General features: G+C 41.1%; 2 protein-coding genes across 7 annotated transcripts; one reads left to right on the plus strand and one right to left on the minus strand.

The window, feature by feature from the left end:
- Positions 1-2,243: 2,243 nt before the first annotated feature.
- Positions 2,244-8,604, plus strand: hmga1a (high mobility group AT-hook 1a). Of its 6 annotated transcripts, none has more exons than XM_085259857.1 (5): positions 2,244-2,398; positions 3,426-3,519; positions 4,424-4,504; positions 5,545-5,601; positions 6,475-8,604. In XM_085259857.1, exons 2-5 carry the CDS (start codon positions 3,436-3,438, stop codon positions 6,532-6,534), a joined length of 282 nt encoding a protein of 93 aa, XP_085115983.1. In that variant the 5' UTR covers positions 2,244-2,398; positions 3,426-3,435; the 3' UTR covers positions 6,535-8,604. The 6 variants fall into 6 exon arrangements, with proteins under 6 accessions (XP_085115983.1, XP_085115980.1, XP_085115979.1 ...); XM_085259854.1 differs by having other exon boundaries at positions 2,245-2,398; positions 3,426-3,534; XM_085259853.1 differs by having other exon boundaries at positions 2,318-2,398; positions 3,389-3,519.
- Positions 8,488-13,751, minus strand: smim29 (small integral membrane protein 29). The gene is made up of 5 exons (XM_085259858.1): positions 13,491-13,751; positions 12,712-13,011; positions 12,529-12,554; positions 12,311-12,416; positions 8,488-11,058 (listed from the first exon to the last, which is right to left on the minus strand). The coding sequence occupies exons 2-5, from the start codon at positions 12,817-12,819 to the stop codon at positions 10,990-10,992; spliced, it is 309 nt and encodes a 102-aa protein (XP_085115984.1). The 5' UTR covers positions 12,820-13,011; positions 13,491-13,751; the 3' UTR covers positions 8,488-10,989.
- Positions 13,752-14,581: the final 830 nt, after the last annotated feature.

Genomic DNA, 14,581 nt, shown 5'->3' on the forward strand with positions numbered 1-14,581 from the left:
CACATGCTTTGTTTTGTTTTTTTGTTTTGTTAGTCCCCCCCCCCCCGTTTTAAAATCCAACTATTTTACATCTCAGCTAAATATAAAGATAAAGCAATCATTTGCTTTTCACCATTACTAATCAGTCACAATATCCACTCCCTAAATCGGTCTCCAGGTGGTGCCAGTGGTGAGAGTGACAGCATTCTACACACACACACACACACACACACACACACACACACACACACGCAGAGAGAGAGGGAGAGAGAGAGAACCTGTCTCCATCCACATACTGAAGGGTGGGTATGCCAGAGATTTGTGGGGGATGGGCCTGAAGTAGATACGAAGGAAGTGAATAGACTGAGAAATTGAGAGGGAAGGGGGTGGCATGCAAGGCAAGCACATGCTGAGCAGAACATTGGACTCATTGAGAAAAGCGCTCTCCATTCATGCTCTATCCAGTGCCCTATTCACCAAACTCCCACTCTCCTTGTCATATATGTACAGTATATTGACATGCATGTGCTCTCCGCTGATAACAAAGCCTTTGGAGTCTGAGTCATTTGATATGTGCGTTTGCTGTAAGTTACTTGAGATCTGCCATGACCTAACAAACAGAGAGGTAGAATACACACAGAAGGCGGCGAAAGGTCCCCTTACCAGCACTTTAAGGTCCCACTGCATTTTCAGAAATCTGTTTTCAATTGGATAGTAGCAGACCCATCAACTCCACATGGGTAGCTCATTTACAGGAGAACCCCCTGTGCGAAAGTGGGCTACTGTTGCCTACTACCTACTGGAAGCCTAGGTTGTTTTATCCGCATTCTCCACACCCATGCAATCAACATCAGACGTTTGTCCATTTCACGGGAGCAACATGAAAGGTCGACATATTTAACTATAAGAATAAAAGAGCAGTAGCAGTAAGGGAGTTTTATGGCTCTTGCATGCGCTTACTCATGGAACTCCTCTATGGGTGGCATATTGTCAGGATGGGATAACTGAGTGGCCTTGAACTCAGATTAACGTTTTCTGAAATACAGCGACAGCTACTGCCTGTTCTCAACAGGTACAACGCAACGCTACAGTGATATCATTGGAAAAATGAGTGAATAACATAAAAGCAATATTTTGTGGGGGGGTTTTAAATGTGGCTAATATTATTTTTTATCATTAAGATAAAGCCATCAGTGAAATATTAAAAATAATATCCAAATGTTGGAATTTTTTTTTGAAAAAATAAAATACAAATAAACCCCAAATGCTTAATAAAATTAAAAGTCGTTTTAGTGGGGTGTTTTTTGTCATGGTAAATGGCACATAACACAACCCTATACTATATTATTAACCATTAAATATTTAAGATGAAGGAAAAAATTAAGACAAAGACATACTTTTATTTAAATTTAAAAATATGGAAATTAGCTAATAAAAAACTCAGCTCAACAAAGTAAAAACAGATAACAAGGGGAAATAGCTTGGAAAGACTAAAGAATGGACGCAGTTAAAAAGAAAATATAAAGAGATTAATAAATTTAAATATGATACAACAAAGAGAATATTTAAATTTTAATTTATTAATCTCTTTATTTTAACATAAAATGTTGTCTCAACAGATAGAGGCATTTCTGAAACATAAGAAACTGTACCGGGATCACAGCATCACATCCATGTTTTACAATGTTATTTGCACAGAGGTTTATGCAGGTGAACTATTTACATGCATCACATTGATATTACAAACCTTAAAACACATAGAAGATCAGCGTAGTACTGTACCTAAGATCTAAAACCAGAACTGAATTATTTTATATTATATTCTGCAATACAGAGACAATTTTGTACATTTTTTCCCACTATATTATGATGATATTCATTTTGTTGTTAAACAAACGCATTACTGTGTTATTCATTTAGTAAATATTTAACTTTTCATTTTAATGCATTACTGGAGTCGTGTTTTACCTGAGCAAAGGATGTAAATCATTCCCGAGCTCAAAGGCAGCTTGTGTTTACATTGGAGAAGGTCATAGTTCATTCACAATTTTATTGTGGAGACAGTGGTATGTGTTGGTTAAGTTAATGTAGTATGAGACAATATAAATACAGTTAGTAGTCATTCTTTCCTTGGTTCCTAAAAGTATATCCCGCCACTTAAAAATATGTTTTTATATTTTGTGATTGAACCTGGAGAATTAAAGGGATCCGTAAGTGGGTGGGGGGTTGGGCTGCTAGTAGTACTGTTGGTGGCCCACTTATATCTCCGCCCTCCAATGTTCCAGCTCCCATGAGGGCGGCTCTTTAAATTGCCCCAAAACTCCTCCTGGCTGGCGCCTTTTTCCTTTATCTGTAGGAGACAAGACGAGCACGTGCGCTATTTATAGGACGTCGTTGGAGTAAACTTCTCATCCTGCTGGTAATTTTTATTATTTAAAAATAAATTTTTTTTAAAAAAAAAAAAGTATATATATTGACCCGCTCTCATTTTAATTCATAACTGTTTTTAAAGCGGCATGAGCTGGGATTTTAAAGGGGCGGGCTGTGTGTTGTCTGACGAGTAAAAGCTGTAGCCTATAGATCAGAGCGAGGCTTTTTAACCGGGTACAACCAGCTAGGCTTAAAGGAAACATTTCGTCTTAAATAGAGCAGAGGTTGCTACCGAGCGATAAAGGTGAGTGCACAAGAAAAGGACGTCGAAAGGCAAGCTAAAGTTTGCAAGCTACAACCGCCTAAATGCATTTTTACAGAGAGGCATCTCTGGCGAGAGGACGCTGCATGCTTTAGATGTGAAGCCGTCTTTTGTTGCTCCGGCCCGGGCTCTGGTTCCCGCAAATGAGCTCTGCTTGCATTTTCTATAGCACTCAGAAAAATGGGTGCCGCCATGCAGGCTAGGGCTTTACCCTGCAAATCCAGACGAGCACACACTAGCCATTGTGTGTATGTGCATGTGTGTCGGCGGCGGAGGAGGAGGGGGGGGGGATATCTCTTCGTCGCCCCGGCGTGCAGACATGCTGCGAGTGTCATGCGCAGGCCCGATTGTTGGCTACAACAACTACAGCAAACGGGCCTCTAAACATGGTCGTGGAGGCAGGGGAGCGCCGGGTTCAGTAGTATTTTGCAGGTTTGCTCGGCCTCCGATCGCTTACTGAGTCCCGGCTGTACCCTGCAAGCCAGTTTGATCCCAATCCAGTGTTTGTGTGGCACCGTCGTCTGTGTAATGGAGCACGGTTGTGACAGAAATAGACCTGGAAATAAGCGCGGATTAATTGAGTTAAACGCGTTACCGGTGTGTGGGTAGGCCGCCCCCTTTTTTTTCTCCTTTTTTTTTGTTTGCTGTTGCGGTCACTGAGTTTAATAGCCCGTGTATTTTTCTGTGTGTGAACTCGACGCCTCCCCTTGCTGCAAGAGTGACCGGTGTGATTTATGTCTTTGGGTCTGAAAAGCTACGCAAACATGAGCGACAAGGGGACAGTCTCACCGAAAGAGAAGGAAGCCACAGAGAAGAGAGGGCGTGGAAGACCCCGTAAGCAGCCGCAGGTAAAAACCTCTGACGTAAGTAGTCCCATTCTGTTCTTCTATTTATTGGAGAAAGTGTGCTGTTGTATTTTTTTATTATTATTGTATCCCAGAAATTACAATAAGGATGTATTTAATATTATTAAAAAGATGGGAGCAGATTTTTTTTAAACCCTTTAACTCAGGTCTGCTGCAGCTGATGCTCAGGTAGATATTATTGCAGCTGAGCTTCTCATGCATATCCCTCAATGAAATTAAGACTCCTGAAATGGCTGCAGCATGCCCTTGTGACCATTTGCCCCTTCCTTATCAGTGTAAGGGAAGAACAACAAACTTGCCACATGTCTCACTGGTTTGTAAGCAACCTGTAACCTAAAGCCTTTAAACCAGATTTAACCCCCTACGACCCACCTCTGCTCCCCATGTAATGGATGACATAGCAGAGTCAAAGCGCACAGTGGCTCATATACCTGTCACTCAGCCTGCTGTGTTTTTACTATTGAATTGCTCTGTTGCTATGAGCTGCGGTTGTAAACACAGCAGAAATGCAACAGGAGGCGCGTCAGCCATGACGAAGCTTACAACCACACATGAATAAGATAACTCACCTCGAGCTGAATGTACCTTGCTTTTTTGCATGTGACGGTAATCCCCTAAGTGCTTACTGTTGCATATTTCCCTTAATGACACATCTGTTATTTGTGAACTTGTATCTGCTGGACCATGGCAACCTTTTTAGCATTTAATGCACATAAGTTGCACTGTCTTTACCTCAGAGAGCTTTGTTTTGTTTTTTTGTATGTCTATATTTTGATTTGAAAACCTTGATCTTGCAATATAAGCCAGATTTTTAAGAGCTTATGTTCCTAAAATATTGTCCAGATGTTTTATACTACCCTAACTTTGTCTTGATTGTGATTGCCAGGAACCAAGTGGGTCCCCTACTCCAAAGAGGCCCAGAGGACGGCCGAAGGGCAGCAAAAACAAGACAACCGGCAAGGGCAAAGTAAGTCAATGCAGTCTGCAGACGTGTTTTCACATAGTGACAGATAGTGAGTTCAGCAGCAACGAGCACACATCCTGATCCGGAATAGCTGCAATTCCAAGATGGGCAGTCGGCGTTAGTGTGGCATTTGTTGTAAATTTGTTTCTTGCAAGTGCTTTGTCTTTTTCTCCAAACCCCGGATTCCTTTTGGTTGATGAACATTTTAACGGTAGCTAACCACCTCCTTGTAAAAGGATGTCCTGCTGTTACTTGAGATATATTTGTTGGCTGTAATCTGGCTGCTTCCCCCTCGTGGTGTCAGAAATAGCTTGGCTAGGGTTCCCCATTGTAAAGACCTTGGTTTACTGCCTCACACTTTCTTTTTCTTTTTTTCTTGTTGGTGATGCTCACCCTCTACTTCCTGTCCTCCAGCTTCCTGCAGCTTGTCATGCAAAGTGTGGTGCAGGTGCAGAGGCCGCAAGACTGTTTCCAAGCTGACACTAAGCACCCCTCCGCCCCCACCCAGCACACAGCCCTAGTTCTTCTCTGCCTGTCGTTACCATAGCAACAACTGATTTTTCTCCCCCGCCCCAACCCTCCGGTTCTCCCTGCGCTCGGTCTTCACTGCTATGTATGGGAAAGGCGGAGGGAGAGGAAGTCGCGCATACATGTTTTGATATAGGTTTAGCAGCGAGGGCCGAGCTGCAGAGGGTTTGTGTCTCCGCTCAGTTTCACCAGCTGTCTCTGAGCCTCAGACCAGGTGGCCAGCGAACTGGAGTGCCCTGTGTGCAGTTCCTGTCGGCCTTCCAGATAATAGCCAATGAACCCAATGCCCCCTTTCCATCTGTCTCATTTTAGAGGCCTTACCGCCATCTACAGGCAGCTAGATGCAGAGCTCTAGGAAATATTGTTTACACCATTGCTTTTTGTGCCCCCCCCCCCAAAAACAAAAAAAAACTCAGAAGTTTTAGCAGATCAGCAGGTCAGTGACCTTGAGGATCACAACAAAATGTTAGAGCCCACTTGGAGCTCTCTTGACCTTTTTCCGTTTTCTCTCACAGAAGGCAACGGCAGCCCCATCTGCAGGGGGAAAACGCAGGGGAAGACCTAAGAAGGAGGTAAGATCCCATGGACAAACAAGTGTTCACATCAGTTAAGCTGTTCCTCTCCCAATTGAATTATGCTCGGTATGAGTGCCTGCAGGGTGAAATTGCATTTTCCTAATTCCCTTGCCTGCCTTGTTCCTTGGTCTTTTTTTTTTTTTGTCTTTTTTTTTTTTTTTTACTCATTGGCTATTTTGGGGTCTTGTGTTCATTCAGAGTTGCATGGTCAACCACTCTTTATTGAGTAGTTTTAAAATGGCAAATGTCTTTAAAGGTTTTCTGTTTTGTTTTGTTTTTTTGTTTTTTAACCAGATGTTGACAGCAGGATATTTACTTTTAGGAGCTTCAAAATGAGTCGCCCAACTACATACAGCCGGTCAAAGCAGCATGTTTTAATCTAGGAGAAACTGCGGTCTTGTAGTAACATTGTGTCATGTGCATGAGTGGTTAGGGCGTACTCGTCTGAATTGCATTAGTCACAGAAAGGAATGACCCACAGTTACCCTCCTAACTAGGCTCCTCATTTTTATGAATGGACATCTTGGGCAGCAGTAAGTGTGAGCAGGAAAGGCAAGAGGGCAAAAAGCAGGATGCCTCATTGTGACTCACTGCTGTGTGTATGAATCATTTTTCACTACAGATGGCTCACTCTTCCCTTGGGTGTTCTTCATGCCACAGTGGTTTATCAGAGATTTTATAATAACATTTAGTCTCTTTCTTGTTGGTGCTTGGGGGTTATTAAAGTAAAAACAGTCGCGTTGAGGCATGAATCACAGGCAGCTATTGTTGTTGAACACTGATGGTGCTTTGGGCATTTTCCTTGTGGGTGTGGTCAAGGCATAACTTAACAGCCCCCCTTCCTTTTTTTGTTTTTTTCCTCCCCTGCAGGAAAAGGAAGAAAAAGCATCCCAGGAATCATCTGAGGAGGAAGAGGAGGAGGACCAGTAATTCACAACGCATGCTACCTCACTCAACATACTGACTTACTGTTAACCAGAACTGGGCTGTATCTCCAATGCCAGTGCCACCACATGACCACTGTTCACGACAAAGCCCCCTTTTGCCAAAGGAGGGTTAACACAGTACATATATCATGCAACAGCACTGGATAGAACGATGGACTTGCTCAAGCATAGATCTAAGAATTACATGAAAGGTAACAGCCCGTTTCTCTACATGTCATGTTATTACAAGTCTTTTATACTGGACAAAAAGGTGTTCTCCAAGGAGCCTGGACATTTCCTCCATTTTTCTCTTTTTTTTATTTTTATTTTTTCCTCTCCCCTAAAGGTGGTTTGTAGGATGTTTTCTCTGCTTAATGTTACTTATTTGTTGTACCCGCATCTGAGATGGTAGGGCATATAGATTTTTCTCCGTGTTTTGTACTGGACAAAGGTGAATTTTACCTATACTTCTTTTTTTTCTTTTTCTTTTTTTTTTCAAAAGTTTTTCTTTTTTGGTTTTGAGTGTTTGTGTGAAGTGGTTAACCTATCCTTTGCATTGTATTCTAGATGGAGTTGAGCTTCAGCATTTAGGATGAGAATAGGTAACTGATGGTAGAAGTATCTTTTCCTAATCTGCATAACTGACTTCACCCACCCGATTAGAGGAGAACCATCTTTTGCCCTCTTCCTGTAGGACAGTTTAGATTTTAGTGATGCTTCTCAGACTTCCTTCTCAGTTCACTGCGTATAGTGGAGAGATGTAAAAGTGTATCATTAGACTCGATCTGACTTACTGTTTTGTTTTTGTTCCTTTGGGTTACATACATTTTAAAACACGTGTGCTGCTTTTCATGTTATAATAAAACTCTTTCGTATGTGTTTTTTAAGGTTGGCAGAGTTCTAGGCTTAAAGTCATCAGTGTCGTTTCTTCAGGGAGCTTTTACAAATGCTGTTACATTGGCGTCTTTGTCCTCACATGGTCCTCAGTTTTCCAAGCCCTCACTCTCAATCACTTATAAGGCAAACTGCAATTGATCGGACAAGGAGTTTGATTGTAACACAGGATAGTTGGTGGCACTACTATCCAACAGGGCTGTATTATTATTTTATTTTTATTTTTTTTCCCTCATTCCATCTAGATCTCACTGCTTCGCCTAGCTTGGTCCTCCTCTCATCACTTAGTATGGTAATAATAAAAAGAAACTTTTTCCTTAGTCCTTTGAAGATGTGTGTTGTATGCCGTCTGCTATGGTTAAAGAAAACTTTTGTGTATTTCTAAGTGTCAGGGAACCCACAGTCACAGTCCACTTAACTGGGTTTTTCCACACACCTAAGCTGCTACAACCTCAGTTACGAAACCCGGAAAACTGCAAACAGGCAAGACAATGCCTGGAATTTCATACCTCACTCAAACGGCTTATTTTACCATTTATTGCAACTGGGTTTTTTAAATGTAACCTCTGGCATGAGTTGACAATGTTTGTATATTTTATTTTATTTTTCCTCTCCTGACTGTAATGAGAGATCCAAGGGGTCGAGTATGTGATTGTGTGACAACACAAACACTTCTTGGCTCATTCATAACCGGAGCTGGCAGACAGGTTTTTGGTTTGTTTTTTTTTGTAAATGTGTGAAGCAAGTCAGGGAGACCTGTCAGCTTGACGACTGTGTTCGCTGACTGTGGTAGATTAGCAAGTGTGTTTTTACCCTTTTAAGAAAAAAACTTCTGGTGCACTGAAATGTTAGTTCAGATTTTCATGGACAAATGTTTGTGATGGACTGGGCGCTTTTTCCATGTTCCGTTGGCCACCGTGTGTCTACCACTGCCACACGTAGCCATCCTCACCGTACTCGTACAACGGTCATTTCATGTCCTCTATCAACTTCCTAGTCTCGATATCATGTCATTTTACATAGTAACGTCAGTCATCCGTTGATTTATATACTGTAAACTCAATAGGATGGATCATTCTTTTTAATGTACACGTATATAAATGTACAATGTCTATATTTCTATGGTGCCCTACAACAATTTGTATCAGAAAATGGTCAATAAAGAGAATTTTCTTTGTCACTTGTTCATATTATTGCACTCTGCTGTGCAGCTCATGCAGGCTACAATGATGCATTGCAACTATGTACAAAAGTAAATTATATTTCCAGCGTTTCAACTACCTTACCAAGTCTCTTGAACCAATGGATGTACAGTCTGAAAAGAGAAAGATTGTAACAATGTTCCCAAAATTACATTTGCATCAGTCCATCTCCTCAAACATCACCTGAATGCACAGCCTTTCATGCAAAGTTTACCAGAGGGGTGTACTACATGTTAGGAATAAGCAATCGCACTGAGAGTGCACCACTGCTTGATAACATCTAGAGCTGCTGGGCTCATAGGGACCAATCACATGATGAAACGCCTCTTATGTGAGCACTCGCAGAAGCTGAAGCAGAAAACCTGCCTGAACAGTTGAAAGACACCATTACCCATTTTATCTGACAGGGGGTTTAGGTTTTGTCAAGAAAGCGTTGCAATGTTGAACTTCATAGTTGAACCCCTCTGGTGTGTTACCTGTGCAAATCTCCTAAGTCAACAGTGGATACAATTTTAAAGATGAATGGCTCATTTCATAAAATTCTTCACAAAAGATGAAAAACTAGATAATGCATAGAATAGAAACACAATTAGGCTGATACTTAAGCACCTCTGGGTATAATAACTAGTTGGCCATCCCAAGTTTGCAGAGCTGGGTTCTCAAAGTTTAGGGAGCCAATGTAAGTGGACTACCCAGGAAAAATCCACACTTTAAAGTGCCTGTTCAGCAAATAGTGGTTCATGTTGGCATTTGCTTTATTGTGTGTGTGTGTGTGTTTTTCTAGGCTTTAACAATTACTGAGGTGTCTATTTGTCAGTGTTAATAAGATTCATTCATCTATGACAACTACAGCTAAATGTGTTGCAATTTAATAGAAATGCTCCCACATCTTTTTGTGCACCGCTATGACAGACCAAATGGTAAGCCAAACTTTGAGAACCACAGCTGTAGAGGGTCAGGGTGGGGCTGGAGCCCAACCCACAGGTAGGGCACTCCCTGGACAGGTGGAAGCAAGGACTAGCGCTGAGACAACCAGCAGCAGTCACACCCAGAGCCAGCCCTGGAGTGTGGATTTTCTTCTGACACTGTGGATAAAGCACAGTGGGAAAACAAATGCCACACAGAAAGGTTTAAACCCAGAACTTTCTTGCTTGTTATGCACCACCATGCCGCCCACACTTTTAGATGTCATAACTGATAACATGACATGTTTGAGCATTACATGCTCAGTACAATACATTAGCTGTTGGACTGAGTAATGCTTCCCCCATCTGAGGGCAGTTAAACAGTTCAATTGTTCTTAGTTTACATTCACAAATGCAAGGCAAAAAAGGAACGGGGGAGGTTATGACTTGTAAAGAAAAAAAGAGCAAGACTTCCTGAGTGCTTAAAACAGTCAGACTTATGGCATTCATCTGAACAGATTCTTCAGCTGGAGGCAAATTTGTTGGTGCCATGCCTTGTAGACAGGACATATTTTGAGAGCTAGTCAGAGCTCATTTTAGGGATGAGAGTTTGGTGTTATTTACTTCCACTATCTGGCTTTTCATGCCATTGATAAGAGTCACAGGATTTGGCTAAACCACAAAAAGACGTGAAGCTCCAGGCATGACTTAGATTCTTTAAGCAAAGTAAAACTAAAGCGAGCTGTTCAATCATTTCACTGAAAATGAAACTGAAATCAAATTTAGCAGCTTGATCTTAGCTGCTAATTTTATTTTTCAGCAATATGAGGTTTTCTGAGAGTTTTGCAACAATGTAACTGTTGAACGCTACACTAGTCATTTTATCAGAGGATGATTTGTTTTTCTAATGCATTGCACACAACTCGTTTAAAATCACCAGCGCAGGCAATGATCACAATTCCTCTCGCAGCAGGACTGCTGATTTTTAAAGGGTACAGCACATTCATGCCACGAAGAGCACAGCTAGTACGAATGCTCACTGCAACCCACAGGAACATAACAGCTTGCCACACGTCGCCCACAACAACATAGCAAATGTAAACAACAAATTAAAAATCTACAGGTAGCTAGCTGTACCTTTGAAACTTTGAGTCATGTCACTGAATTTTTCAATAAAAACAGGTTTAAATAAATAATTTCAAATAAATAATCTTAAGGTACTGAGACTGTTAGGCACACAGGATCGGCATCAGAAGTTCAACGTCAAAGTGTACATAAAAGAGAACAGGAAAATGCTCATCGTCACCGATGTGCTCAGAGACGACAGTAAAAGGAAGCAAATAAAAGCTAAGAAGTATTGTACACGATTGTTTGTACATCACGATAAAAATTACTGATCTCTGTGGTTGCAGGTTTGTCGTCACACCCCACAGTGCTCAATGTCAGGGTTTACCAACATCATGCATTGACGTCTTTGGTCAGAAGAGGGTGTTGCTGTTGATAACTTGACGCCCAACTTTGTACAATCTAAAGGAAAAAATAAAAAAAAGAGAGAGAAAAGCATACAGCTTAATAAAGTTATTTGAAAGAGCAAAAACATTTACTCAAGTGTGAAATCTCTTCTCATGAGAGGACCTGAAAACCTGCTTCGAACTAAACAATACTTTCGCACTCAAACCAAATTATACCAAGCTATGATGATTTGACAGTAGTCTCAGTTTCATATAACGAGATTATAAAATTCCTGCATGTCAAACTTCCACAGCAGAGGTAAACCAAGCTCGATTCATGCAGTAAAAGCCCGATGTCTTTCCGAAACCGCACAACCGTGGAATATCTTCCATAACAGGACTTTCAGGGTTAACTGAAATTTAATTTGCTCTCGCTGTATTGGATTAAAGACAACAAGGACACATTTATCACTAAAACGCAGGCAGACAAAACCTGAACTTTTTCCATGGCTACTTATCATTAGGAGTATGTGACTTTTTTTTTTTGGTAATTTGGGCAAACTGACCCATTAAGGGCTTTTTCAAGCACTGCTCACATTTGTCCCTTTCCCATCTATACAACCCCACCTTGACTTGACAAATAAGAAGTAAAACTTTTTGACAAACTTTTTGGACAAAGTGAACATCGCCATCTAGTGAGCCTCAGGATTCAGTGCACGACTCGGCTCAAAATAAAGTGCTTTTTACTGGCAGACTGAGAAAAATGAGAAGGATTGTCATTTTATTTTCTGAAAAATAAGCTGATGTTAAAATTCTGTGTTGGGAAAAGACATGCATACTTGTCAAGGGAAAAAAAACACTATAAAATTATTTTTCAGATATTACTAAACCAGAAAGGCAGATTGTTTCATTTATATGGAGCAGATTTCAGGTCAGATATTAATAACTATGAGTCATTTGACGACCATATTCCCATAAAATTACAACTGGCTAAACTCGTTCTACTACTAATACTATCATCCTTTCTACTCTACTTCTATCTATAACTGAATGCAATAGAGGAACTGACCAATCAGTAGAGGAACTGGTGCACGCTAAAGAAAATTTCACAACCAATATAATTAGACAGTATACCAAACAGTATTAAGAGAATGTTTTCACTCTGCCTTTCTTAGAAAACGTGGTTGTGCAACTTTTAAACATGCTTGGCACAAGAATCCATGTATTCCAATGGGAGCAATACTGAAAGAGTCACATAAAAACGACAAGCTTTACCACTTGCACTTCCAAGTAAAGAATCCAAAACTGTAAAAACTGATGTGCCTTACCCTTGTGTCCTCTTCTTTCCACAACATTTCTTGTTCGGCTTCATTAATCTCCTCTGAAGGATCGTACGTGTACACTGGTAATAGCTGATGACGCAGTCTGTCAACTCTGAGGGACCAAGAAAAAAAACATTGATTCAGTGAAGGTATAAAGGTAAAAAAAAGAAAAAACAAGAAAAAAAAACTGTTCAATGATGTTGATGGATAAATTTTAATCCTACCTCCTTTTCCTGCGAATATACATTATCTGAAATGGACAAAATGAAAGATGTTACATCCGCTGTGTGTACGCTTGGATCTCAATTCACACTTGACTTTTAAGTTAGTAAGATGTAGGACTGCTTCATAACACAATGGCTCAACTTGACATAGATCATCCTATGCCATGTGTTCAAACCACTTACCACAGCGGCAATTATCCCAGCAAAGGTTATGAGGAAAAATGGCACCAGCACATAGCTGACAGCCACATTCCCATCTATGGTGGCAGGGGACTGAGTAGTACTGTTCATTGTAAATGTTAAGCGATAAGGGGACACAGGGGGCTGCTTGTGCAAGGCCTTTACGAGCAGCAGACACCCTCCCTGTTGCAGTCACTGTGCAGCGGATCACTCCTCAAGCTGCCCCCTTGTTGTTTCTGCCTCATCCTCGTCGCTCATGTGACTTCCACATGGTATCACTGACCTCCCTAATCAGCTACAAATCTGAGGACACGGGGAAAGGAAAGAATTTGCACGGTTAGCCAAAGAAACTGTGAGTTCATACAATGGCAGATGAGTTACTTGGTTGGAAAAACAAAAAAACATGCAGTAAACTCGTTGTGGTAAATGAAATAGACGTTTCAAACACTCAGTGGGCCAATTACACACAACATAAACACTGAATGTCTTGTTAGCAAGCCACTATTCCCCTGCTCAGTATTCTGTGCGTTTGCCAAAGTGCCAATTAACTAAGGCAGGCAGTGTTCCCTGTTCTAGTAAATCAGGCTAAAATATAATTTAACACTCGTTTAATTAACTTCCCGCTTCTATGGAGCTGTTAGAGACCCAGCCGAAGGTACCTACCGTTAGCTGCACCGTTACACTATAGGCTGTACAGCGATACAAACGAGACTAGGCTGATTTCTTACACGCCAAAGCTATATTTTTTAAAATTCTGACATAATCGAATAAACCGTACTCACTGTGTGTTGTGCATAGCCTCTCTTTTCAGTTAATGCTGTGTTGTGCTTAGCAGAAGCTTCACTTCCGCTAGCCGCAGCAGGTCCAGGCAGGCAGAATCCTTCACAATAAAAGCGTATTGATGACGTCAGAAATCACGTCTCAAAAATGTTCCTCATTATCAGCTTTTTTAAAATCCGTTTTTTGTTTTGTTTTTTAAAATTTATTTCGTTTTTTTTTCCTTCTTGGTAGAGTGTCAGCTAGTTGCTGGAAACATTCCTCATAGAGTTTGGTTCACATAGATGATATGAATCTCTGGTTCAACCACATCCCAAAGCTGCTCTATTGGATTGAGATCTGATGACTGTGGAGGCCATTTGAGTGCACTGAACTCACTGTCATGTTCAAGAAACCAGTTTAAGATAAAATTAGCCTTGTGCCATCATGTGTTTTCCTGCTGGAACTAGGCATCTGAAGTTGGGTACGCTGTCCACTTAAAAGGATGGACGTGTTAGGCAACAGTAGTCACTTATGCAGTATATCACCCACAAGACTGCTTTAATTCTTTTAAGTCATTTTACACCAAATTTAGATCCAACCACTTGAATGTCAAAGCTGATACTGAGACTCATCAGGACCAAACAACAATTGTTTTATTCTTCCAATTTTGTGAGCCTTGGTTTCCTTTTCTTAGCTGACAGAACTGGCACCTACTGTGGTCTTCTGTTCAGTTAGTCAGAGATGCTCTTTTGTATGCCCTGGCTGTAAAAAGCAGTTATTTGAGTGGTTCTCCTCTGACCTCTGGCATCAACAAGAAATTATTGCCTGTGCAAGATTGCTATTGTTTTGCCAGTGAGTACTGCAGGATGTAAGTGATTTTTGTTTTTTACTTTAAAGCTTGTAACCGTTTTAAAACTGTGCACTCATATGGACTCTCCTCATGAGCAAGAGGAGAGGCAAGATGGATGTATTACTTCTATCCATCCATCCATTCTCTTCCACTTATCCTTATCAGGGTCATGGGGGGCAGGAACATATCCAAGCTACCACAGGACTAGAGTCAGGGTGCACCCTGGACAGATCGCCAGTCTGTTGCAACACAGTATTAGTATTA

This window comes from Mchenga conophoros, linkage group LG20 (assembly GCF_057382185.1).
Source record: "Mchenga conophoros isolate Kocher_MC1m ecotype Shallow Benthic linkage group LG20, M_conophoros_male_GT1.1, whole genome shotgun sequence".
Taxonomy (NCBI): domain Eukaryota; kingdom Metazoa; phylum Chordata; class Actinopteri; order Cichliformes; family Cichlidae; genus Mchenga; species Mchenga conophoros.

Coding starts and splice junctions, on each gene's coding strand:
- hmga1a (XM_085259851.1), top strand. CDS start 3,406: ATGTCTTTGGGTCTGAAAAGCTACGCAAACATGAGCGACAAGGGGACA. Junction 3,535..4,423: donor CGCAGGTAAAAACCTCTGAC/GTAAGTAGTCCC, acceptor TGTGATTGCCAG/GAACCAAGTGGGTCCCCTAC. Junction 5,602..6,474: donor GGGGAAGACCTAAGAAGGAG/GTAAGATCCCAT, acceptor CCTCCCCTGCAG/GAAAAGGAAGAAAAAGCATC.
- smim29 (XM_085259858.1), bottom strand. CDS start 12,819: ATGAACAGTACTACTCAGTCCCCTGCCACCATAGATGGGAATGTGGCT. Junction 12,417..12,528: donor TATATTCGCAGGAAAAGGAG/GTAGGATTAAAA, acceptor TTGGTCCCTCAG/AGTTGACAGACTGCGTCATC. Junction 11,059..12,310: donor GGAAAGAAGAGGACACAAGG/GTAAGGCACATC, acceptor TTTTTCCTTTAG/ATTGTACAAAGTTGGGCGTC.